This window comes from Callorhinchus milii, unplaced genomic scaffold, assembly GCF_018977255.1.
Source record: "Callorhinchus milii isolate IMCB2004 unplaced genomic scaffold, IMCB_Cmil_1.0 Scaffold17, whole genome shotgun sequence".
Lineage (NCBI taxonomy): Eukaryota > Metazoa > Chordata > Chondrichthyes > Chimaeriformes > Callorhinchidae > Callorhinchus > Callorhinchus milii.
In genome coordinates, this window is record NW_024704758.1 from 2923272 (window position 1) to 2947487 (window position 24216).

At 46.4% G+C, this 24216-nt stretch overlaps 1 protein-coding gene and 1 long non-coding RNA gene across 2 annotated transcripts; both read left to right on the forward strand.

The window, feature by feature from the left end:
- Positions 1–236: 236 nt before the first annotated feature.
- Positions 237–5874, forward strand: LOC103189081. The gene is made up of 3 exons (XR_489036.1): positions 237–350; positions 5413–5563; positions 5809–5874. It is a non-coding gene; the product is annotated as an uncharacterized LOC103189081 (long non-coding RNA).
- A 2357-nt stretch (positions 5875–8231) lies between these two features.
- LOC103189091 (lamin-B1) lies at positions 8232–23337 on the forward strand. The gene is made up of 14 exons (XM_042341557.1): positions 8232–8387; positions 9176–9361; positions 10249–10426; positions 13396–13502; positions 14061–14162; positions 14787–14905; positions 15732–15964; positions 16719–16869; positions 18427–18613; positions 19247–19366; positions 20358–20599; positions 21136–21302; positions 21994–22079; positions 22695–23337. The coding sequence occupies exons 1-14, from the start codon at positions 8232–8234 to the stop codon at positions 22806–22808; spliced, it is 2148 nt and encodes a 715-aa protein (XP_042197491.1). The 3' UTR covers positions 22809–23337.
- The last annotated feature ends 879 nt before the right edge of the window (positions 23338–24216 follow it).

Sequence of the window (24216 nt, forward strand, 5' to 3'; positions counted from 1 at the left end):
AACAGTCGTGGTTTGAGCGACTAAATTATTATTGGTGTTTCTTTTCTTGAGGGATTGTTATCAGGCGAGTGGAGTAAGGAAACTTGCCCAGGGTTTTGCCGTGCCGGGAATCAAACCCGGGTCTCTCGCTTGCGAGGCGAGTGCTCTAACCGCTGAGCTACAGGAACTCCACATACTTGTTGTGTTGAGAGGCACTCCCAGTATCCCCTAGACAACAGACAACAGAAAGCAACCAACGCAGCCAGGCAGGCTTGAAAGCAGACACATTTGCATTGAAAAGTACTGAGGGCAGCGATCACCAACTTGCCCTGTGACACAACGATTCACATTAAGTGGGGGAAAAAGCAGAGGTACGTGACCCCAACGCTTTCGTGCAAACGCCCCCCCAAATGTTGCCTTTCGCGTCCAAAAAGTCGTTGATGTTTTATCCCTCACCCCCGCCTTGCCCCCTCCTTCCCCTCTTTTAGATCACAACTCAAATCCTTCCTCTTCGATCGTGCTTTCGGTCACATCCTCCCTCCGCCTGACTCGACATCAGGCTCCGCCACGGTTAAGCGCTCCGAGACACTGCCCCTCGTGAACGACGCTATATAAATGTAAGTTGTTGTTCTTGACGAGAGAGGGAAGCGAAGAGAGAAATAGAGAGGGAGAGAGCGAGAGAGCGAGGCAGCAAAGTTCTTGACACCTTTGCAAAATCTCAAGGTTTTGCAACTATAACAAAAAGGCACTTTGTTTTTTTTCCCTAAAAAAATATAATACAAGGGGTTGGTTTATTCAGCGATAACGCTGGAATCTGCCCTCTCCTTCCTCCCACCCCAGCATTCGGAAAGGAATGAAAGAACACTCTATACTTTCTGTGCTGCTGATATTAAAAAAAAGTTATTCTAACTTGCTTACAATGGATGTTACTTGTGTCGCTTTGTATTGTTGTGCGTGTTATGTGTGTGTGTGTGTTGGTGTGCGTGCTATGTGTGTGTTGTTGTGTGTGGGTGTGCGTGCTGTGTCTGTGTGTGGTGTGTGTTATGTGTGGGTGTGGTGTGCGTGTTGTGTGTTGGTGTGGGTGTTATGCGCGTGTTATGTGTGGTGTGCGTGTTGGTTGTGTGTTAGTGTGCATGTTATGTGTGTGTGTGGTGTACGCGTTATGTGTGTGTGGTGTGCGTGTTATGTGTGTGTGTGGTGTGCGTGTTATGTGTGTGTGTTGTGCGTGTTATGTGTGTATGTGGTGTGCGTGTTACGTGTGTGTGTGGTGTGCATGCTATATGTGGTGTGCATGTTATGTGTGTGGTGTGCGTGTTATGTGCGTGGTGCATGTGTTATGTGTGTGTGATGGAGGGAGAGTATTGTTCTCCAGTAAGAATGCTAAAATGCTGATTTATTCATCTTACGAAATGAAATAAAATTGCTCATTCACTTCAGGGCTGTTTGTAGGACATTTGTTGGGTGCAATTTGGCTGCAGCATTAACCCTCAAAATACACAGTCACTACCTTTTAAAGTATAATCCTGCAAAGGGCTTTGAGATGTCTACACAGGTATATCCAAATGGCTTCCATGTTTCGCCCACAAAATACACAGTCAATCCCCTTTACAGTACGTCCTGTGAAGCGCTTTGAGACGTCACAATTACATGGTTAAGCGCTATATCAAATGCAAGGATTGCTGTTATATCTTTGAGATGTTTCAATGCTATAGGCATCTTATCAATTGCGAGGATCATCACTAATATTAACATAAATTAGGGAAAAAATGCCTATTTCTGGCTCGATGAATAAATGCAATGCTCAGTGCTGCAGCAAGCCGGGATTTGCAGTGAGCTGAGATCCAGTCAGTGTTAGGGGGTGAGAACGACAATTAGCATTCCAGATCAGACGCGCAGACAGAAACCAATCCAAAGATCAGCCTGGGATAAAGCTTCTGATTTATGAACAGCCGAGGACAGCGACGGGCTCTGTGCAGATGCCCTCCCTGGTCAAAGAGCCTGCCCGGAAACTCAGCGTTCAAACTGACACAGAAAGGAAGGGTTACATATGGTCCCAGCATTGATACCTCCCAAAGCAACCACACAAACCACTGCCAAAACCAACTCATTACAGACCACGAAAGGTCAATCACTTAAACTGCAAAGTAATCTTCTGTAATTATATACAACACAAAATTACACTTGTATAGCGCCTTTCACGTCAGGATATCACTGTGTACACAATTACATCCACACACACACACAGTGAAACACATGTACACACGTCCTGACAGACGCATACACACCAACACACACACACTCACACAGACGCACATTAACACAGACGCACAATCACTCACACTCACATGTGGAATCAGTTAAAGGCAAAGATCTCAATGCCACATCATTAGTATGAGGAAGCTGTGAAGAGAGTACCAATCACTTTTCTCTTAATGCTGTGGGCTATGTTTTCTGCTCAACATTGGTGACAAAAAAAATGTCTCCCTGTGCGTGAAATAGCACTTAATCCTCGGTATTGCTTACAGCATCGTGGAACAATGTTACAACCCCCGCCCCGCCATCACCAGTCTAACAATCAGCACAGAATAAATGGAATATCATTCCAGGTAATGGCTTGATCTGGCTGTTGTTTTATTCACTAGGAAGATCTAAATATAGTTTGCTTGTCCTTGCACGTATCCTGTCATTAATTACCCCACATATATTACAATATACACAGTAGGAAAGGAGTTGTTTGTGTTGCTTTTGATTAAATAATTCAAGGGAAAGAATAAAAAAAGAAAACAGGGAGAAAAGGGCAGGCTATAGGGTCTGGAGGTTTGACATTCATGTCAATGACTCACCTCATCATTCATGCCTCTCCTCTCCCTTTGCTCTGTAAAGCGCCCCGGAGAACACTTTACAGGGAGTGAGGAGGTGACCGTAAGCCCAGTCGAAGAGGAAGGTCCTCAAGCGTGGCCTGAAAATGGGGAAGGAGGGGGCAAGGCAGAGAAGGGATAGAGGTCGCTGAGGGAGGAGTGGGTCCAGGACGGAGGGGGTTGTGAGGGGAGAGGGAGAGAAAGGAAGGTGGATAGGTGTGGTCTCTAACCTGCAGCACTGTTGATAGCAATCACACAATAACATATAATAAGACAAAGCACTTAGGGCTAAGGCAGAAGACAAGAGAGTTCTGCCCTGTATCTCTCTCACCTTCTAGTGATATCTCAGCATTCTTCAGCTGTCGATGTTACTTCGGGGCCAGATTAAGTGGGACAAAATATGTGATTGACCCTTCCCTTTTAAGGTGGGGGGTAGGTGGTGGTGGTGAAGGGTGGTTATGGGGGGGAGGAGAGGAAGCGGAGCTGGGAAGAAAAACAAAACCGTTCGAAAAACACCGGATTGATTCACAGGGATTTTAATTTTTAAAAAAATAAAATTTTAAATAAAAAAAATAGTCAATCCACTTTACAGTACATTTCTGCGAAGCGCTTTGAGACGTCTCACCACGTGACAAGGCGCTGTATCAAATGCAAAGATTATTATGTGTTATACTATTTGCGCATCCCTTTGCCCCTGATAACACTGAGCCCATCTCCAAGTCGAGGCAGATCAAAGGCTTTAAAAGCGGTCTCAGAGGGCAGTCAGTGCAACAGGTTGTATAGCTCTTCTGCTAATCACAGAGACAACGTCTTATCCACACCTGCAATGCAATCTGTAAATTACCTCTGCGACGGGAAAAAAATTCCCCTGGCTCTTTTTTCCAAGCTTTTTGTTTGATACAGAAAAAATAAAAGCAAAGAGGCTTTGCACTGGAAAAGCACTCGGGCCACTGATACTTATATAGCCTGTGAAGCCTCTCCACATCAGCCTACCCCCCCCCCAAACGCACACACACACACGCACACATACACACCAACCCCTCAGCTCAGCATCCAGAATCCCAGATTTAAGAAGCTCCAGTGTCAACAGTTAGAATGATAATCCGCACATTTGATACATCAAGTCATTGAAAAGTCTCAAAGTGCTTCACAGAATACGCTGTAAAGTGGATTGACACCAAGCGGCAATGCGCATCGTAACATCTCTTAGGAATCACTGCGATTGCCAAGAATGTGGCTGAGTTGCACCTCTGCGGCAACAACAAGATTACATTTGTATAGCGCCTTTCACGTCGGGAGGACATCCCAAGGCGCTGGACACACAGAGTTACGGACCCGAGCTGAGGGTCGGGGTGGGGGAGGGTGGAGGGCAGGGGGGGAAGCGGGGAGATTGAAAGCACAGTGGAAGAGGAGGGTCTTGAGGTGGGTCTTGAAGGTGGCGAGGGAGGGGGCGAGACGGAGGGACTGCGGGATGGAGTTCCAGAGAGTGGGTGCAGAGTGGCGGAAGGCCCGCCTGCCGATAGTGGGGCAAGCGAGGCGGGGGACGTGAAGCAGGCCAGAGCCCGCTGAGCGGATGGAGCGGACAGGGTGGCATTCTTTGATTGATGCAGGTGGAAGCCTTGCTTGTGTAAGGTGATTGTGTGGATGGTCTGTGCTGTTCCCTGGTGGGGGGAGGAGAGGATAAATTTAAAGCAACCGTGGCCCACAATGATTCAAATTAGGATTATGTAAATGGTATGAATCAAAGTCCTGTTGTTGACCTCCCCACTCGCCAGCTCACTAGCTCAGTCCCTCAAGAAAGTTTGATTCCTCTTTTGATGATGGGGACTTGTTGCAAGATCCAACACTGAGTTCACATAACAGAAACTGGAGATGAAACAAGACCACCTTCCTCACCTTCCCACCACCTCCCCACCCCCATTCCCGATACTATACTTACAGGTGGTGACAATGTAAAAAAAAGGTTTAAGGTTTTACCAGCATTAGTCAGTGGATAATGAGTCATTTGTTTCTCATTTGTTTCCTTGACAAGTCCTTAAGCACAGGACTTGTGAAGGAAACAAATGAGAAGAGTTACTGTGTGCTGATAGAGAGGGATTGGTGATTATCCTGTTTGTACAACGGATCTATCAGTGCAAAGCCGTAATGTGTGTCAATGTGTCTCTTCCTCTCCACCCCTCCTGAAGTTGTTGATTGGCCTGCACTAGGATATAATAAATAATCCTTACACTCGATATATAAATGTATATTATATTTGTATTGATGTATTGTTTGCCTGGCACGTCGGGATGTATGCCTGAAAGCATTTAACAGGATAGACTGTAATGTGGAATCAGTGGCTGTACGTGTTTGTAGGGGAACGCAGATCCAATTTGGGCACAGCAATGTTCCGCAAATGGCCAATTTTATCTGGGGGGAGGGATTGTCAGGCGGGACACAGGGAGAGAGATTAAGGACATGGAATTTTCTCTCCCAATGTTGACAGGGTGGGACAGTTGGTTTAACGTCTCACCCGATGATCAGGTTTTGGGACAGGCGATTGTTCCTGAAAATATCTTCTTGGTTTGATCTGCAGTTTGCCAGATGCAACACCCAGAGGATCAAGCCAGAGCTGAGAGAGAGACGTATGGAGATGCTCTCCAGCTTTACCTGACAAACAGCAACAAATTTCAAACTGCAGGAACTGCAGACAACATTAATCTCCTCGCCTCGGAATACCAAGCCAGGTGAGATCAATACTCTTTTCAGGCGTTTCACATATAAAATAGATTCCCAGGAGCGTCAGGAATAGCCTGCTCTCAAGAAACATTCTAAGAATAATAATGATCCTTGCATTTGATATAGCGCCGTATCACGTCTTCGAGGTGTCTCAAAGCGCTTCACAGAATATACTGTGAAGTGAATCGACCGTATGTTTTGTGGGCAAAATGTTGCCTGATGCCCGGCTATGTTGGTCTATTTGCAATTCCAGGATCTCCTCACTGAACAATGACATCCAGCAGAAGGGAGCAGAGATCCACACACTACAATCACTCCTGTCTCAGAAAGACTTTGAGCTCTTGTGTGCACTTCGCTCCGCGGCCAAACCCTCCATCCAGTTGTCCTTCACGAGGCGAGAGGTGGAGGAAGCCAAGAGCAGCTTGAAGGAGCTGCAAATCCGGTGAGTCCCATTATGTCCTACTGTTTTCTTGGGCTGAGACATCAGGTGGTTTAACAGCGAGCATAGAGCCAGTGGGAAATTAACAAGCGTTGATCTCCGATAGGCATGATCTCAGTGAATGCCTGAAGCAGAAAAATTGTGCCAGGAAATTTAGCGATATCTCATAGCCTGGTACGATAACCAAATTCCAATCAGACCTTTATATTTGGTCAACGGGATGTCTGACACATGCGGAAACCCATCAGCACTGCACTTAAGGATGGTGATGAGTTTCTGCGTGTGTCAAGACACCAGGCTGACTGAAAAGAATAAGCCTCATGCCTTCTCCTTACTCCCTCACACACCCTTTTATTCCCTCATGTGTATAACGCGGCGTCCTCTTAAATCATCTATACTGCTTCGACCATTGTTTCCAGCAGTGAGTTTGAAACCTAATGAGTCAAGTAAGCAGCTCGTGCCTCAGACAAACGTTCGACACCCCTGAGCTCTGTGGAGTTGGGAGCAATTACTCCGCATACAGCATTGTCCTTGTTCACTATCAGATCCATTAAGAATGATTCACAGATGTTAGGCTTGCCGGGGGCTGAACTAGCAGCGAATGATAACAGGTCGGCTGATGCAAAGGACACAAATATTTGGGTAATGTAATGCAAATTCAAGATGGATCTGGATAAGGGACCCACGCAGGTTGTCATTAAACATGTCCGACTGTGACTGAGGTCAGATCCCAGAGCAGATAACGCTCGCGAATTCTCTACAACAGGGTGAGAACAGAGGCATTTCACGTTGGTTTCATTGTTACATAGAGCTTGTGGGACGCTGTGGTGCACGATTGGCTGCTGCGTTTCGCCCACAAAATATACCGTCAATCCATTTTACAACATATTCTGTAAAGCGCTTTGAGAAGTATCAATGACGTGATAAGGTTCTGTATCAAATTATTATTGTTATATATTATATGTTCACCCCAATTCCAGCTCTATCTGAACGCACGCTACATTCCCAGTCACACTAAGACACAGGCTCACAGCCACAGTAATAAATAACAAGAAGCCTTACATGTGGTACAGCACCTTTCACGTCAGAAGGACGTCTCAAAGCGCTTTGCAGGATACACTGTAAAGCGCAGGGACCTTGTGAGTGAAGGCGCAAACAATTTTCACACAGCGATGTTCAGTAAACAACCTCAAAGTGAGTGATTGGGTTTAAATACTCAGAACTGCTTTCTTTATCTGCATTTCAAGCAGGTGCTTTGCCTGAAGGCAATAGCCTCTGATGTGGTCTCCAAGACATAAAAAATATAATTACCCGCCATAAAATAACATGTTCTCAATAAAACTACTGTCGAAAGTAATTTTGTCCTCTCGTTCCTCCCAGTGCCCTGCCCTCCTCCTCCGAAGGTTGAAAATGCTCTCGATTTCCGCAGATTTTTTTTGCCGCCCTCCGTACATCACAATGCCTTGCGAAATCCTAAGCCACAAGTTTCGATGCACTACTTTATCTGGAGGACTGCAGGTGAAGCTCCCTTCTCTTTTCAAAGAGTGCCCTGCAATCTCCAACATCCGCTATTCGAAAAGAGAAAGAAATTTCTCTCTCCTGGTGTCCCGACCGACAATCCCCACAGAAAAAATTGGTCATTCACTCCGTAGCTGTTTTTGGAACATTGCTGTGCGCACACTGGCTGCCACATTTCGCCCATAAAAAATACACAGTCGATCCACTTCAAGGTATATCCTGTGAAGCGCTTTGAGACATCTCGACGACGTGATGAGGTGCTATGTCAAATGCAAGAATTAATATCGTTATTATCATTACGTGGCCAGGTACACATCCGGTTGTGTTATGATAAAAATAATCCTTGGCTAAATATAGCCCCTTATCACGTCTCAAAAGTAATAATAATAATCCTTGCATTTGATATAGCACTTTTCACGTCGGGAGGACGTCCCAAAGCGCTTCACAGAATAGACTGTAAAGTGAATTGACTGTATATTTGTGGGCGAACGCAGCAGCCAATTGCGCACAGCAGGTTCAGAACAAAAGAACAATAATATAATAATAATCCTTGCATTTGATATAGCGCCTTATTGCGTCTTCGAGACGTCTCAAAGCGCTTTGCAGAAGATACGGCAAAGTGAATTGACTGTATAGTTTGTGGGCGAAAAGCAATGAAATGAAAGTGAGTATCAGTCACTGATTGCCCTTCCTTTTGGATCTGCTGTTGAAGTTTGCCAATGTGGAACCGTAATCACTTATGTTTCTGTGCCCTTCCGGGACCTTTGCTCTTGGGGGAAAGGTGTCAAGAAGTCGAGGCTCAGAAACTCGACCTCTGTCAGGAAATCCGGAAGCTAAACCGTCAGCTCGAGACACAGAGCAAACTGCACATCCAGGTAAAGCCACCACTGCATTCAATTCAATTCAAATTCCAGGTCCTTGCCCTCCCGTTTAAATATACCCCTTCACCCCACACCAGCCTCACCCCCATCCCTGATCCTCCTGCAACCCTATTGCTCCAGCGAACATCAGCCCCTTCGCCTAACTACGTCCCCTTCGCGTACCTCACCATCAGTGGACAAGCGACCAGCCATTCTGCCCCCACTCTCTGGAACTCCCGCCACCAACCATTAAACCTTTAAACCTTTCTTTTCAACAACGTTTTTGGTTACCTTTCCTTCCCCTCCTCTCCTCACATACTGCACCCACCCCCAACTTGGGCTCCAGTCATCTCTGTGAAGCATTTTGAAGAGTTACGGATTTAAGGGTTCGAACCTGGGGCTTTCCAGCTGTGAATGGCTCAGCTGCTCGCTCACTGGGCCAGAACTCCAACAACTAAGATTCAAGAGGTTTCATGGCGGTTTATGGGACACAATAAATCCTGTGAAGCGCTCAGAGATGTCTCAACAACGCGATATCGCTCCGCACCTACAAATCCGCCTAAAGACCTTTTTTTTGATTGTGCTTACGGTCACCTCCCCACCTCCCTCTGGCTCGTTGTCAGACTCCGCCACTGTGAAGCGCTCCGGGACTCTATCCCTTGTGAAGGGCGCTGTATAAATGCAAGTTGTTGTTGTTGTTGTATCAAATGCAAGGCTTATTGTGATTTTTTAAAAAAATACAATCCGTAACTTTGGCACATTCCCCAATGTTAAGTTTCTTTTATTCTTTGTCTTCTCTTCAGACTCTACAGACCAGCAGCGACCACATTGGAAGACTAGAGGGGGCAATCGTACAGCTGGAGGCAGAGACGATAAGGACAGGCTTCGGGGAAGCTGCTCTGAAGGAGATAGTGGAGGATGTGAGGGTGATCACTGAGTTAGAACTCAGACGATTTCAGGAGAACCTGGTCCAGATCCAGGAACAAAAGGCAAGTCCAAAAGTTTTCTGATTTTCCAAAGCAACTCTGTTTTCCTCTTAAACATCACAACCAAGTTCTTACCATGAAACAGCGGAATCGAGACGGATAAAAGCACTTTCTATCACTAACCTGACTATGATCAGCCAAGCTCAGTCGATAGCGCTCTTGCTCTGAGTCACAAGGTTATAGGTTCAAGCCCCACGTCATGAATTTGAACTTGGAGTCTAGCCTGGGTGGATGTTACAGACCCCATAGCGCTCTTTGAAAAGAGAAGGAAATTTCTCCCGCTGTCCTGGCCAACAACCCTCTCACCCCAATAAAATTGGTTGCTCACTTCATGTTGGTTTATGGGACACTATGTGCCCAAATTGCACAGTGAATCCTGTGAACCCTTTGGGTTGTCTCAACCACGCGATATGGCAAGGATTATTAGAAGAGACCTGAAGATGGGGAAGAACAGGGCAAGGCGGAGGGATTGAGGAAGATTGTTCCAAAGCTTTGGGGCGTAGTGGCTGAAAGTACAGCCGCCGATGGTGGAACGGATAAGCAGGAAGCCGGAGCCAGTTGAGCGGGGGCAATGGGTAGTGGGTTGGTAGGTCGGAGAGGTAGGGAAGTGCCAGGGCATGAAGGGATAGCCTAGCAGGTAGGATTTGCTTCAACACAATGTATCTAAACATTCACATCTGATGCTGACCTGTGTGTGTTGTTCCACTAACAGTGTAGGAGGCTTAGATATTGAGTGAGTGTGAGTGATGGGAGAGGGAGAAAGACAGAGGTGCGATCAGACACAGAGTTCTGCTCCAATAGACTGAAATTTATTCACTGAGCTGAATAATAACAGGCCCTGAGCCAGGCTTTCAGTAAGTGATGTAGTGACAAATCTCTATCTTAATCAGCTGGTGGCTTTGAAGGCACAGATGAGCAGTGATCGAATCCTTTGGGAACGTGAGCAGACTGAGAACTTCCACCTTCAGCAGCACATAGAGAGTCTGATGAGCCAGGACACCTCAATGCGAAGCAAGGTCCGTGTCAACGAAGTTAAGCATCTTTCGAAGCCTGTGTCTCAGTCGGACTGTGACCGACCAGTTTGCTCACTGGGCTTCAGGTCCTGTTACATAAGGACAATAATTAATTGCAGCCTGAATCAGTATTAATGAGGGCCGTGGAGTTACACAGAGGATTGAGCCACTGAGGAGAGCTTGGGGAACTTGCCAGCAAAGCACTTTTCATTCCAACTCTTTTCTCATTCCGATTCAGTACAATGCGACACCACATTTCAAGCTTTTCTCTCTATTTTCCTATCTCTCAACAACAGCACTGTGCAGGTCATGGACTAAGTCAGACAATGCAGGGTCTGAATACAAGGCAAATTAGAAGAATAAGGTCGCAAGTTCACAAGAGAGGTTTAGATGAAGAAAGCCTTTTGCCCATTTGATCTCATCCTTCCGGAATATTCCAATGACAGCACCAAATTGCTTCCCAAACGATTCCAATGTTCACTTACAAAATACAGTCACTACACTTTACACTAAACCCTTGAAGTGCTTTGAAATTTCCTCACGGCATGAAAAGCACTTTATCAAATGTGAGGATTATTATTCGATGTAATATTTTAAATCCTTTTGGAAAAATTCTTATGGAATAACAGCCATTGTTTATTATACTTTAGAAATGTAATATGCCTTTTGTACTTTGACTTGTAAAAGAATTACAGTCTACAATAACCTGCTCCAATCGCATTCTGGAGATGTCCTGATTGTCAAATGATATTTTTTATTTCATCAACAACAACAACATAATTACATTTGTAAAGCTTCTTTCATGTTGGGAGGACGTCCTAAAAGTAGCTTCGCAGAAGGTTTCTGTAGGAGATGGATTGGTGGAGTGTGGGGGGTTGGGTTGGGGTCCAAAAATGTCCACTCTTCGCAAAGTCCACACCCATTAAATCCCACCTTCTAAACCCTACCCCTTGACTCTCTGACTCTCTGCATCAAGTCGAGTCAGATAACATTAAACATCGTTCCCCCTCCACCCACCCACCCCCTCCACCCCACCACACACACACACACACACAAGACATAATGGAACGATCAACGGCAATATTGTTTATACAAAAACGGGTTAATTCTAAAGTAGACATTGTGAAAGTACCAACTACCTGCAATTTTCAGTGAATTTCAGACAAGCATTTAGGTCCTCCTAACCTATGATATTACTGTCTTGCAATTCACCGTAAGAAGAGAAAGGGAGAGACAAACAGAGACAGAGACAGAGCGAGAGAGAGGTGCAGAGCTAGGAGCCAGCCAATAAGTTATTCAACCTCACATTGGTGTCAAACTAACAAAAGGGGTTTTGTTTAGGAAACTGACAAGCCTGACTTTGCCAACATTCCCAGGTTTCATGCTTTCAGACACCTTTGAAACCGAAGACGTTCCCCTTTCTAGTCACCTCTCCTGGAAGCCACAACCCTTGCAGGCACTTGGGCGTGATATCAACAGAGATGAAATGACATTGTTGGAAACAATTTACGGTTGTTAACATTTTTTTCTGAGAAACAGTCTGCCGGCAGAAAATAATCATCCCAGGTATTCAACCCAGCAGTAAGAACATTGCTGACACTTGGCGCAGTCACTCACCTTGAGTTATTCAGCTGAGAGCAAAAATTAGCATCAACAAGTTGCGATCTGTGGTATGGTTTACTTAGCTGTGAATTTCTCCTGTAGAGCACGAACCAAAGCACTTGTGTGATGATTGGCACCATAAAGGCAACACTGGAATCAGGTTCACATGACTTCTGGGTGGGGAACATCAGAGATAGTAACAGTGTACAAATCCACCAATTGTGAGCATGAGCAGGGGAGCAAATACTGTGCATGGCAAATGATCAAATGCAAACTATTCATTATCACGTGTGATTGACGTTTGGTCAACCGGTGTCTGACACATGCGGAAACCCATCATCATTGTAAGATTGATGAGTTTCTGTATGTGTCAGACACCTGACTGACCAACAAAAAGCCCCTGAGATAATAACAACATCAACAGCAACAATAAATTACATTTATTTAGCGCCTTCTATGTTGGGAGGACATCCCAAGGTGCTGGATAATGAGGAGTTTACATCCGAGCTGCACGTTGAGATGAGAGAGGGGTGAAGGGAGAAGATGACCGAAGGCACGGTCAAAAAGGAAGATACATTTATATAGTGTTCTTCGAGTAGGACAACATCTGGAGGCACTTTACAATGATGGGAGTCAGATGCCAAGCAGGGGAGAGGAGAGAGGAAAAGGTGGAGGTGATCATAGCTGTGATCGAAGAGGTACATTTTAAGACAGGATGGAATGAGAGGGGAGAGACGAAGAGTAGAGGGTAGAGGCGTGGCAGTTGAAAGCTTGGCCGCCGATGGTATGGAGAAAGCAAAGACACGTAGCAAATATGAACTGGCTGAGCAGGAAAGCAGAGAGTCGAGTGGGGGAGGTAGGAGACGAGAAACAAGTGAGGGTGAGAACTTTGAAATCAATCCGCTGGGAGACAGGGGGTCAGTGGACCCTGGCGAGGACTGGGGTGACGGGCATGACAATAACACATATCGCCTTTCCCCCACTATTTTGTACCGCTTTAAAACTGTTAACACTATTCCAAGGGAGAAGGGACTTTTGGGTTGGTGTCTCATCAACAGTCCTCCAGATAAACCGTGCCATTTGCTGTGGGAATTTGCTATGCATCAATCGCCTACTGTGTTTGCCTGTTTAATACACATTCGCTGCACTTGACAGCAATTCCCTGTGAAGTGCTTTGAGGAGAGGTTTCCACATTATAGTCTCTGTGTATGATAATGAGAGACTTGCTTTATTCTAAACTGTTGGGAAACATTCATTGCTATAAAGAATTAAGCGGCCATTTAAAGTTCCCATTTATTTTTGGAGACAGACGCTGAACAATATCACTGAGGCACTGTGTATGCAATGTAACCTGATTTGCCTTTCAATAACTTGTGGCAAGCACGCAAGCTAAATAACCTTACCTTTATTTGCTTAAAACAGGCCTGGACCAACCTGTCAGACAGGCTTCTCTGCTTCCAACAGGAAGACACGAGTTTCAAATAATCCAGCATTATCTGCAAAGTGTGCGACGAGCGTGTGAAAATCAGGTTGGAGACGAAGCTGCCAATTAGAAAGCTTATTCAGACCGAGAAATATCTTGGTGGATAAAAAGGGAGAGGAAATTGCAGTATAAATTCAAAGAGCGTTTCTTGAAAGTTGTTAAATTGCAGACAAAACCAGGTTTAACCCAAACCCATTCTTATTAGGCTCGGCGTCAGGCACTGTCAAGTGCTCCGAGCTGCGGCCCTGCAAGTAAAGCTCTATATAAATGCATGTTGTTGTTGTTATTACTCAGAAACACATTTGGGCACCAACGTAAACTAGCACTTAAGGGGAACGGAACTGGGTCAAGATTTACTCCGCATTTGGAGCATTCAGAGTTTATCAAATTGTTCAATTCAGTCCTCAACTCTGAAGCTGTTTTTTTCCCCCCAGAAGTTCCTAAGGTGCTTACATGAAGGCAGCTTCAAAATTAAGACCGGATTTAAGAATTTGCTGAAATTCTGGACACCCTGAAAAATGCCACATTTAAGATAAACGGAGTAAATCTGGACCCTGGTGGAATTTCTGCACCTGAATCATTTATTATTATTTTCCTGTTTTAGCTCAGGTCAGAGGAGCAACTCCGTGAGATGTTAATGGAAACCTTTTATCAGGAACACCAGGACAATGAACGTGGCTTAAAGGCATTGGACGAACAATTCCAGGTAGGTCTTGGCAGCTCAGAGGCTGAAATGACCCTGAAGGTTCTTTTTTCCCTTCTCTTTCGGGTTCCTAAATGCAACCGTTCTGACTATCGATTCCTGGCCTTTTTTGACGGAAAAAGAAACAGCCCAAGATTTGCTATTTGCCGGCCGTGAATTTCACGAGGTGATATTATACCAACAGGAAAACAAACAGCTTCCAGGCGAAGACTGAATTCTCCCTCTATTCTGGGCCGCCTTAGCTTTTAAGACAAAGCGTTCCTTATCCGGGGCTGAGAACGGGTGGAATCTGGGGTCCTCCAAATTTTAAGGATGTCAATGTCAGATCAATGGTGGACAAGGCAGTGCGTGTCTGCGCTCACTCTCTGGAACTACATCCTGGAGCCCCTTCGCCTCACCCCCTCCCTCGCCTCCTTCAAGCCCCTTCCACTTCGACTGTGCCTTTGGTCATCTTCCTAACACACACCCCCTACCCCCCCAGCCTTTGCCCTCCACCCCTCTCGACTCCAGCCTGCAGCTCGGGTGCAAACCCTTGACTGTCCAGCGCCTTGGGACATCCTCCCGACGTGAAAGACGCTGTATAAATACAACTTGTTGTTGTTAGATGGCTGTTATCCCTGTGCTTAGACCCTGCAGGTGGAGGTACTTGAGAAAATGCAGGAAACCGAAGCGTTGAGCTCAGTGCTACCTTCCCTGAAGGAGAAGATGGATGCATTGAAAGTGCAGCTGGACAACGCGGAGACCAGGTAATCAATAGATAATAGTCCTCGCCTACGAACATTGAAACGTCTCGCAGAGCTTTGCAGGGAATTGCCGTTAAGTATAGTCACTGTGTTATGCGCTTTGTTGACTAAAGTGGGAGACAAACTGCGCACAGCAACGTCCAACATAAGCAGCCTTAAAGCCCGACTCAAGACCTCCCTCTTCGACCGTGCCTTCGGTCACCCTCCTACCCCTTACCCTCCCTACAGTCCACCCCCTCCTGTGTCCTCCCGACGTGAAAGGCGCTATACAAATGTAATTTCTCACTGAGTCACTGCGCCTCACAGTAAAGAATCAAACTCTTTGGAGACACGATAAGGTGCAATTTCAAACGCAAATGCAAGATTATGTACTCTGGTGAAATTGCATTTCCTGCATCAGCGAGTCACTGAAATGGCATCGCTTCGAGCCATTGTGTGTTGGCCACCTGAAAAGTAGGTCACGCAAGCTATTTATTTAGCAATTAATTGGAAGACCTACAACTACATTTAGCAGCTTGCTCATGTAGGAAGTGAGGGTTTCAGTTCAGTAGAGAGAGGGAAAGAGAGAGAGAGGAGAGAGAGAGAGAGAGAGGAGAGAGAGAGAGAAGAAACAGAAATGGAATTTCCCCCTCAATTATATCACAATGAGACTTTGCGCTGTGACAGGAATGAGTCATTAACGCACGGTGAATTCACGAACTGCTTAATGAAGAGACAAAGGGGCTGTCGGATACTGTTAAGCGAGGGATACGATTCTGCGCTATTAACGGCTTGTAAAAAAAAAATCTCCTTTTGTAAACGCTTTGCCATCCTGTTTACGTGAATCAAGGTTACGTAAGGAGTGGACTGCCTCGGGCTGGAGGAGCTCGGTGAAGGAGCCACCTCGGCTATGGGGACCCCCAAACCCGAGCGCAAACCACCCTGCTCGCGCGGCACGGGAGGAGGGCGAGGAGGAGGTCGGCGTGGGTAAGGTCGCCGAGCAGCTTGACATTCGATCGGTCGGACCTGTGGTCTCAGCAGCTGTCGGGGTGACCTCTGAGCGAGATGGGAAAATTGTCCAGGGTAAAGACCAGAAAAATGGGATTAACACGCCTCCCTCCCCAACCTTCTGGAGCTCCATCCAGGAATCCCTCCACCTTGTCCCCCTCCCTTGCCTCCTTCAAGGCCCATCTCAAGACTTTTCCCTTTGAACGTGCTTTGGGCCACCCTCTCACCTCCGCCTACCCTCTACCTCTCTTGTTTCCTACCACCCCCCCACCCCGCCCCCAGCTCGGGAGCAAACCCTTAAACCGTCGAACGCCTTGTGATGTCCTTCCCAAATAAAATTGGTCATTCTTTTCATGGTTGTTGTGGAATAATGCTGTCCACAAATTGGCTGCTGTCCTCCAACCCCCCCCCCCCCCCCCCCACAAGCGCTGTGGGACACCTTCCTGACGTGAAAGACATTAATACCAAATGTAAGGATTTTTTTTACTGTAACTTCATATTCATTAGCAAATGGGCTTTGTGGCCTAAATTCTGTTGTGCGCAATTGGCTGCCGCGTTTCGCCTACAAAATGTACAGTCAATTCGCTTTAGAGTATAATCTGTGAAGCACTTTGAGTCGTCTCGAAGATGTGATAAGGCGCTGTATCAAATGCAATGATTGTTATTATTATTATTCCCAGCTAAGAAGGGAGACCTTTTCAACCAGTCAGTCAGGGTTGGATTCAGCATGCCACCTGGATCCCATGAATGAGATTCATTCCCTGAAGTGTTAATACAACATCGATTAAGTCTTAGTCATTTGATGTTAAACTTTTGGCTGTTTAACCAGATCCCCCAATGTCTTTGGCTGAAGGCTCGGCCTCCGGGAGGACTTCAAGTGAAGAAACATCCGACAAACCAGGGGAGCAAACCTTCCCGACAAGAGGCTATCGAGTGTGTAGCTTTGTCCAACCTGAGACTGAGAGCGAAGCCTCGATCGGGTAGGAACCAGGGCCACAAGAGCTCGAGAACTCGAGAAAGAGAAAGAGTGAGAGAGAGAGAGTCCAACAGGGAGGAATTCCACCTGGGTCTAGATTTACTCAACTTAACATTCTGATTTGGGGCAAGGAGGCGGCATCGAGGCAGGGAATCTGATCACTCGATCCAGACTTTTTATGGGACGCTACTGTGCTCGATTGGCTGCTGCGTTTCGCCCATAAAAGACACGTTCAATTCCACTTTACAGTATATCCTGTGAAGCGCTTTGAGATGTTCCGATGACATGATAAGGTGCTGTGTCTAATGCAAGGATTATTATTATTCTCGTTGCTGAAGGGGATCGATGTTGTCAGGGAAGCTTAAGGGGAGCGCAGCAGGCCTGTGCTAGCCGAGAGACGGAGGTGGGGGGGAGTGGGGGGGAAAATAGGATACAGCTGGTCAGAGAGGTAGGGAAGTGCTAGGGAGTGAAGGGATTTGTATGTGAGCGTAATGACCTTGAAAGTCGGCCCGAGACAGGTAGGCAAAGCGATGTGAAGCGGTTCTGGTGGAGAGTTCAAGTGGAGAAGGGGGCGTGGGAGGGAGGGAGGGGGATTTCGTGTCTCAAAGCACGGCTACTGATGGGGGGAGTGAAGGGAGCGAAGAGCGAGCATTAGATGATTCCAGAGGAGCCGAGAGAAAGGGCATCGATACGATCACCTCCGATCCTGTCCCCCAACCAAAAACGCACCCAGACATTTGCCCTCTGAAGGAGTTAATCGACACAACAACCGAGTTGCTTTGCCTGGAAAACGCAGCAAATAAATGATGGATTCCCTGAGCTTGCGATTTCGCGTCTTGTCTCAATTTACCGAGCCCGGCACAAATGCAGGCGGCTGCAACTGCTCTTCAGATTACAGACGGTTTATGCTGTTTGTGTGCGTAACCGTGGAGACGGGGCACTTGTCATTCCTGTTCAAAATACTGCGGTACTCGTAACAACACTTGCAGCGATTCAAGATTTTTTTATAAGTGTTCGAGAGATAAGCAGAAGCTTCAAGTGGTCATGGTGGGGGGGGGTGGTCTCGAGAGCAAGTTGGGCTAATATAATAATAAATAATGATCCTTGCATTTGATATAGCGCCTCATCACGTCTTCGAGACGTCTCAAAACGCTGTTAGCTCTTACCCGACACGCATTTTAGCCTCCATTCAGCAGCAGTGGATCCTGCAAGATTATCAAAGATTATTAAAGACAGGATAAGGATTTTACACTCTCCAAGGATTAAAACTGCCTTCTTCTCCGACCGTGCTTACGGTCACCTCCCTCCCTCCTCCTGGCTCGGTGTCGTGCTCTGAGACGCTGCCCCACCTGAGGGGCGCTACATAAATGCAAGTTGTTGCTGTTGCTGACCAAAATTTAGCCGGGGAGGGATGGAGAAGTGGGGTATACCAGCAGGTCAGAGAGGGAGGGAGGTACGAGGGAGTGAAAGCGTCTGTATGTGAGGGTGAAGGCCTTGAAAGTCGGTCCCATATAAAAAAAAAGGCTCATTACATGCACTTTTCTTCTGTCTCTCGCCTCAGCCCTGTCACCAGCGTCCAGATAGTGGAGGTCAACACCATGGGCCATTTTGTCCGTCTCTTCAACACCTCTCACGATAAGGAGGTGATCCTCAGCGGCCACTTTATACAGCAGAGTGTCAACAGCCACCCCATCGCTCTGTATCGTTTCCCAACTCCCACATTGCTGCCAGCACAACAGTACCTTACGGTAAATCTGAGCCCAGCACAACAGTACATTGTGGTATGTTTAATAGGACACCATTGGTTTAATCCCTTGGATGAGACGTTAATCCGAGGTCCTGTCTGCCTGTTCTGGTGGGAGTTAAAAGATTCCCCACGGCGCTTTTCGAAAACAGAAGGGAGTTTCTCTCCCCAGTGTCCTGGCCGACAAATCCTCCCAATAAAATCGGTCACTCGCTCTGGCTGTTTGTGGGACATTGCTGTGCGCAAATTGTGCTGCAGCATTTTGCCCACAAAATACGTAGTCAAACCACGTATTGCGGTGGATTTGGACATCCTGATCGGCAATCCTGTAGCACTGGTTATGATTTAATTGGGTGACCTTCTCCCTCACCCCACCCCAACCGGAGTTAAGTGCTCCGAGACACTGTCCCGGGTGAAAGGCGCTATATAAATGCAAGTTGTTGTTGTTATCACAGACTCACTGTTTGCAGAGATGACTGTTCTGCCTCGTGTCAGCACTCATTGCCTTCAGCAAACAATGAGTGGCCGCTGATTCCCGCTCAGGATCCTCCTGCCTTGTGACGCTCCCAATTCTCGCCAACGCTAAGTATTAATGTTACTTTTTCTTTCCTTTCTGTGTGTGTGGAAATCAAACCAGGTCTGGGCAGCAGCAGCTAAAGTTTCACACAGTCCACCTTCGGACTTCTTGTGGAGAGAACTGGAGAAGTTCAGAACAGGCCCAGACTGTACCACAACTCTTTGTAAACCAAATGGACAGGTAAATGAAAATAATAATAATAATCCTTGCATTTGATATAGCGTCTTGTCGTGTCTTCTAGACGTCCCAAAGCGCTCAAAATGGAATGGGATGGCGAGTGGGATAGCTGACTGAATGCCAGCTGGACTGGACTGGACTACTGGACTGCAAGCCTAACCAGGGAAATGTCATACACTGGATACAATGCAATTTATAATAATACTAATCCCGTCTGTCCAAGGACAAGGTGTTAACATTGTGGGCAATTGGTTGCCGTGTTTCACCCACAAAAATACAGTCAGTTCACTTTAAGGTATATTCTGTGAAGTGCTTTGAGATGTCTAGAAGATGTGATAGGGCGCTGTAGCAAATCCAAGTATTATTATTATGAGACATAAGGCATCCAGTTCAAACTGAGCTGTATCTGAGGTGCAGGTGCCAATGGGGATTGCTTTAGAGAGCCCTCTGTTGGACTCTTATTGAATAGGTCTGGGAGGTGGTGACTGACTGGCAAGTTACATACAGGTTCTGTTCCTGCTGAATTGAACACTCACGAACCAACACATCTCTTAGTCCTGCACGTGTACAAGCAACAGCGGGTTACCTACTGCAACCTTACCATCCCATCCGCTCCGTGCGCTCAGAAAACACCCCGCCCTACTATTGACGGGCAAGCCATTATGCCCCCTGCCCTTCAGTACTCCATCCCAGACTCCCTCCCGCCCCCTCTCCTCCCTGTCTACAAAACCTGCTTTAAGACCCGATTCCTCAACTGTGCTTTTGCCCACCCCTGTTAGCTGTGCGAAGGGCTCCGAGACATCTTACTGACACAAAACACGCTCGTATAAATGTGAGTTGCCATTGCCTGCCTATTCTCTTGACTTGGCAGCAATGCCTGGCAGAGAACTAACTCAACATTTACAAAACACCCAGGCTGGGGTGTGTGTGTGTGTGAGTTTGTGTGAAACCCTTGCCCAGCAGTTTATCTCTTTGTGCGATAAATTCCCATCAGGTCGCTGTCTGGCACACACCCCGCCACACATTCTCCGCCGCTGCCAACTCCTTTGACGACAGGGATGATGCTTCAGAGGAGGAGTGGGTCGGTCTGCCCCTGGCCGACCAACAGATACCTCGAGAGCGTTACTCCCGGAGCCAGGAGGTGAACAAAAGCGGTTTGACTCCCGCTCTGGAGAACACAGGCTCAGCTGCAACTTCAATCAACCTTAAGCTGGGCAAAGCCCTCTTACTGAAAAGGTACGGGTCAAGGCTTTGCTTACGGGGCGGTGGGCCACTCTGGTATTTTTCATTTAACAGTGGCCTTATATGTGAAAGCATCACACAATTCAACGGGTAACTTGGCAGGTTTATAAACCGTGGGGTTTTACGAATCTTTTTGCTAATATAGTTTGCGGAACACACACCGTGCGGTCAAATCTTTTTTTAAATAAACTTTTTAAACAAACGATATTCAACTTTGGTTTCTTGATCGTGCATTGTGTGAATATTCTTGGAATGGGTGTGTGCATAGTTGGAGTTTCCCTGGCTCATGTGTGTCGTAGTCAATTGGTAGGTGGGGTGGGGGGGAAAGAGAGAGAGAGAGGAAGAAATGGGGGATCTTCCACTCACGGTTCTTTAAAAGTTTATTGTATGTGGCTGTTGGGCAGGGGAACGAGTTGGGTGTTTAGTGGCCGGTGGCATAATGCAACTTAGTTCAACCCTGAGGCAGTTCAGTGATGATCAGCAAAACACTGCAAGAAAAGCCAACGCATTTGTTATTTCTAATTCTTTAGGGGGAAAAGTGCACCTACTTTGCTTTCATCAAAAGGTAAACGTCTTCAGACCAAAGCTTCCAATTGGACTGAACGCAGCACCTTGCGATGTCACAGCGCGGCAGTGATGGACTGTGGCTCCCTTCTTTATTCCAGCCTCAGGTCTGTGACATCTGATTCTCTCCCAGGTAAGGTGTTCTTTACAAAATACTTGCAGTCTCGAGAGACACGTGGGCCAAATATGTTTGCTGAGGTTGGCTGCGTTGGGTGGAATGGAGAGGAGACTGTGATTAGATTAGGCAGCTCTTATGGAGGAAGACAGCAGCAACAACAACAAACTACATTTGTGCAGGGCCTTTCACGTCAAGAGGACATCCCAAGGCGTCTGGACAGTCAGGGATCCACACCCGAGCAACACAGAGTTGATAGTTTAGATGGGCTGTTTTTATGCTGTAACATGCTATAGGGCCCAAATTTAGGTATTTCTTAATAATAGTAATCCTTGCATTTAATATAGCGCCCTTTCACGTAGTTGTGACGTCTCAAAGTGCTTCACAGCATATATGAGCGCTCTAAAACATGACCATGCGTGGAAGGGGCTACATAAGTGCAAGTTATTGTTGTAAAGTGAATTGATTGTATATTTTGTGGGCAAAAATTAATTAATTAAAATTTGAGAATTCCTAATAGGATTCCTTAATGTGGAATATGAGATGCGCAAATGAAGGGCTCCTTCAAGAGCTGAGATCCCTGCTATAGGCCGTCGGGAATTCTAAAGGGATGATGCTGAGTGGCTCTGAGTCTTCCAGATTAAGATGAGACTTTTAAAGGGAGTATTTCCTGTGGATGCAGTTATTAAATCTCACATTTGCTGCTTAGGTTTGAAGAGTTCGGATGTTTACTCTCCGCACTCCACAATTCAGACTTTAAGCCGATTCAGCACTTTGGAGGGACCGACTAGAAACGTAAGGCGCTAAAAACACAAACCAGCGTTTTTCAGTCCTTTACCCCCTTCCGGACTAGTGGAGGCAAAAACAGCAAATCCGTTTTCACTGATCGTATCAACGCAAGATCAGAAAAAGATGTTCGCCTGAAAAAAGGCTCTTTGGCCCATTTGATCTGAGCCTTGCAGATAACCCTTCCTGCCATCTTCCAAACACAGCATCAAACTGCGTCTTCTAAAGTCCCTGCACCCTGCGTAGCTCTGCACACACTTACTTGATCTGTGCAACAACAACAAATTGCATTTGTACAGCGTCTTTCAAGTCAGGAGGACGTCCAAAGGCGCTGGACACTCAGGGATCCGCACCCGAGCTGGTGTTTGGGATCAGGAGGGTTGGAGGGCGGGGATGGAAGGGGTAGGAGGGTGATCGAAGACACCGTCGAAGAGGAGGGTCTTCAGAAGGAGGCAAGGGAAGGAGCGAGGTGGAGGGACTGTGGGATGGAGTTCCAGTGCGCACACTTACTTGATCTGTGCACACATTTACGTAGCCTGGGCACACATAAACTTAATCTGTATATATGCTCACTGTCTGAGCATATGTACACACACTGACTAGTGATCTGTACACATCTTTCAGGCCAGGTTGGAGGCAGATTGTTCACGGACTGCGAGGAGCGCGCAGACAAAGCACCGATTCCGCCCGGCCAGTGACGTGCCCGCCTCCACTTGCGTTCGCATTGCCTGGCGATGAGGAAGCCGCTGCAGGATACCTCGTGGGGCACAGACACTGACCCATTGCTTCCATTACCTTGTTTTACTTCTTAGTTCTCTCCCTTGACGATTCTCTCCAGTGTGAAGTGATGACATGCTCTGTGTTGCTGATCACTCTGCCCTCTGAGACCCTACCCTTGTGTGAAGGGCGCTAGATAAATGCAAGCTGTTGTTGACCACTGTGTTCCGATGGTCTGGGAGTATAACCTATTAATATTTCAGCACAGCTTCCGAGGATCTTATTCTGGAACCCAAACTGTGCACAGTTGATCAAACTGAGTGTTATCCTAGACTTCTGAACAGCATCAGAGGAACACAGTAATCAAAACTGTGATGTGCCGAGTTAAATGTTAATTTGGACTTGACATGGGCTGATCCATATCTGTGGGACTTTTTAATGGTGTTATTTCTCGACTCATTTAGTTTGGTCAGTTAGTTGACACTGTTGAGCGTACATTTAGATTTTCCTTACTATCGTAGTGCTCTCCTGTTAATATTAGTACTGGATTNAAAAAAATATAGAAGATGAATGAGCAATAACCCAAGCAGTTCAATGACATCAGAAACCAAAGTTTAAATGTCTGTAATAGACACCAAACTTCAGCAATAAATTCTAGCCTTCAAATCGCAACCTTCTAAGACTCGCCTTTTTCAACCCAAGTTGTTTAGGAATTATGTTGGGGAATTATTTGGGGTTTTCTCTCGTACACTATCAATAGTTATTTTCCCTCTGCTTTTGATATCGTTGGTCGTCAACCCATTCATCAGCAGCGAAATCGAGAGTAGCCCTGTGGTCGCACCACTCCCAAGCTGTTGAATGATTCAATGCTGCCAATCTCCTCCATCGGTCAGTGTTGCATTGACCCAGTGCTGACGCTTCAGCCAATGCTGGCAACCTGCTGGCTACTGTGACAGAATGTCGCATGTCCCACTGTTTCGGATCACCATTCTCTGCTCCGGCAAGAATCAAACCAAGCAGCAGATTCCACGATTCCCGTACCACACTGACAGAATAAGGGAGTGCAGCAAAATACAAGGTTTCCAACAAAAAACACACTCTTTTGTATCGTGACATTAACCTGGTTACAGTGTATAGCCTGAGATACTGTGGGAATCCGAAGGACATTTCAACAATCCAAACAATGTACACTGGACGTCAAGGAGAGAGTACTCAAATATTGGCCACGAAGAAATTCTATCGAATGTTCTGGTTCTTTTTAGGAAACCAGGGCTAGGAACACTTAAAATATTTAATAAAAGCAACTAACACCCCTCATTTCAAATCCAATGTTGTTTGGAGCAAAAACTAACTAAAGGTAATCGTCGATTGAATTAACTATCCTTTGACCTGTAGCTCATGCACAAGAGGAAAAACAAAGGAAATACTT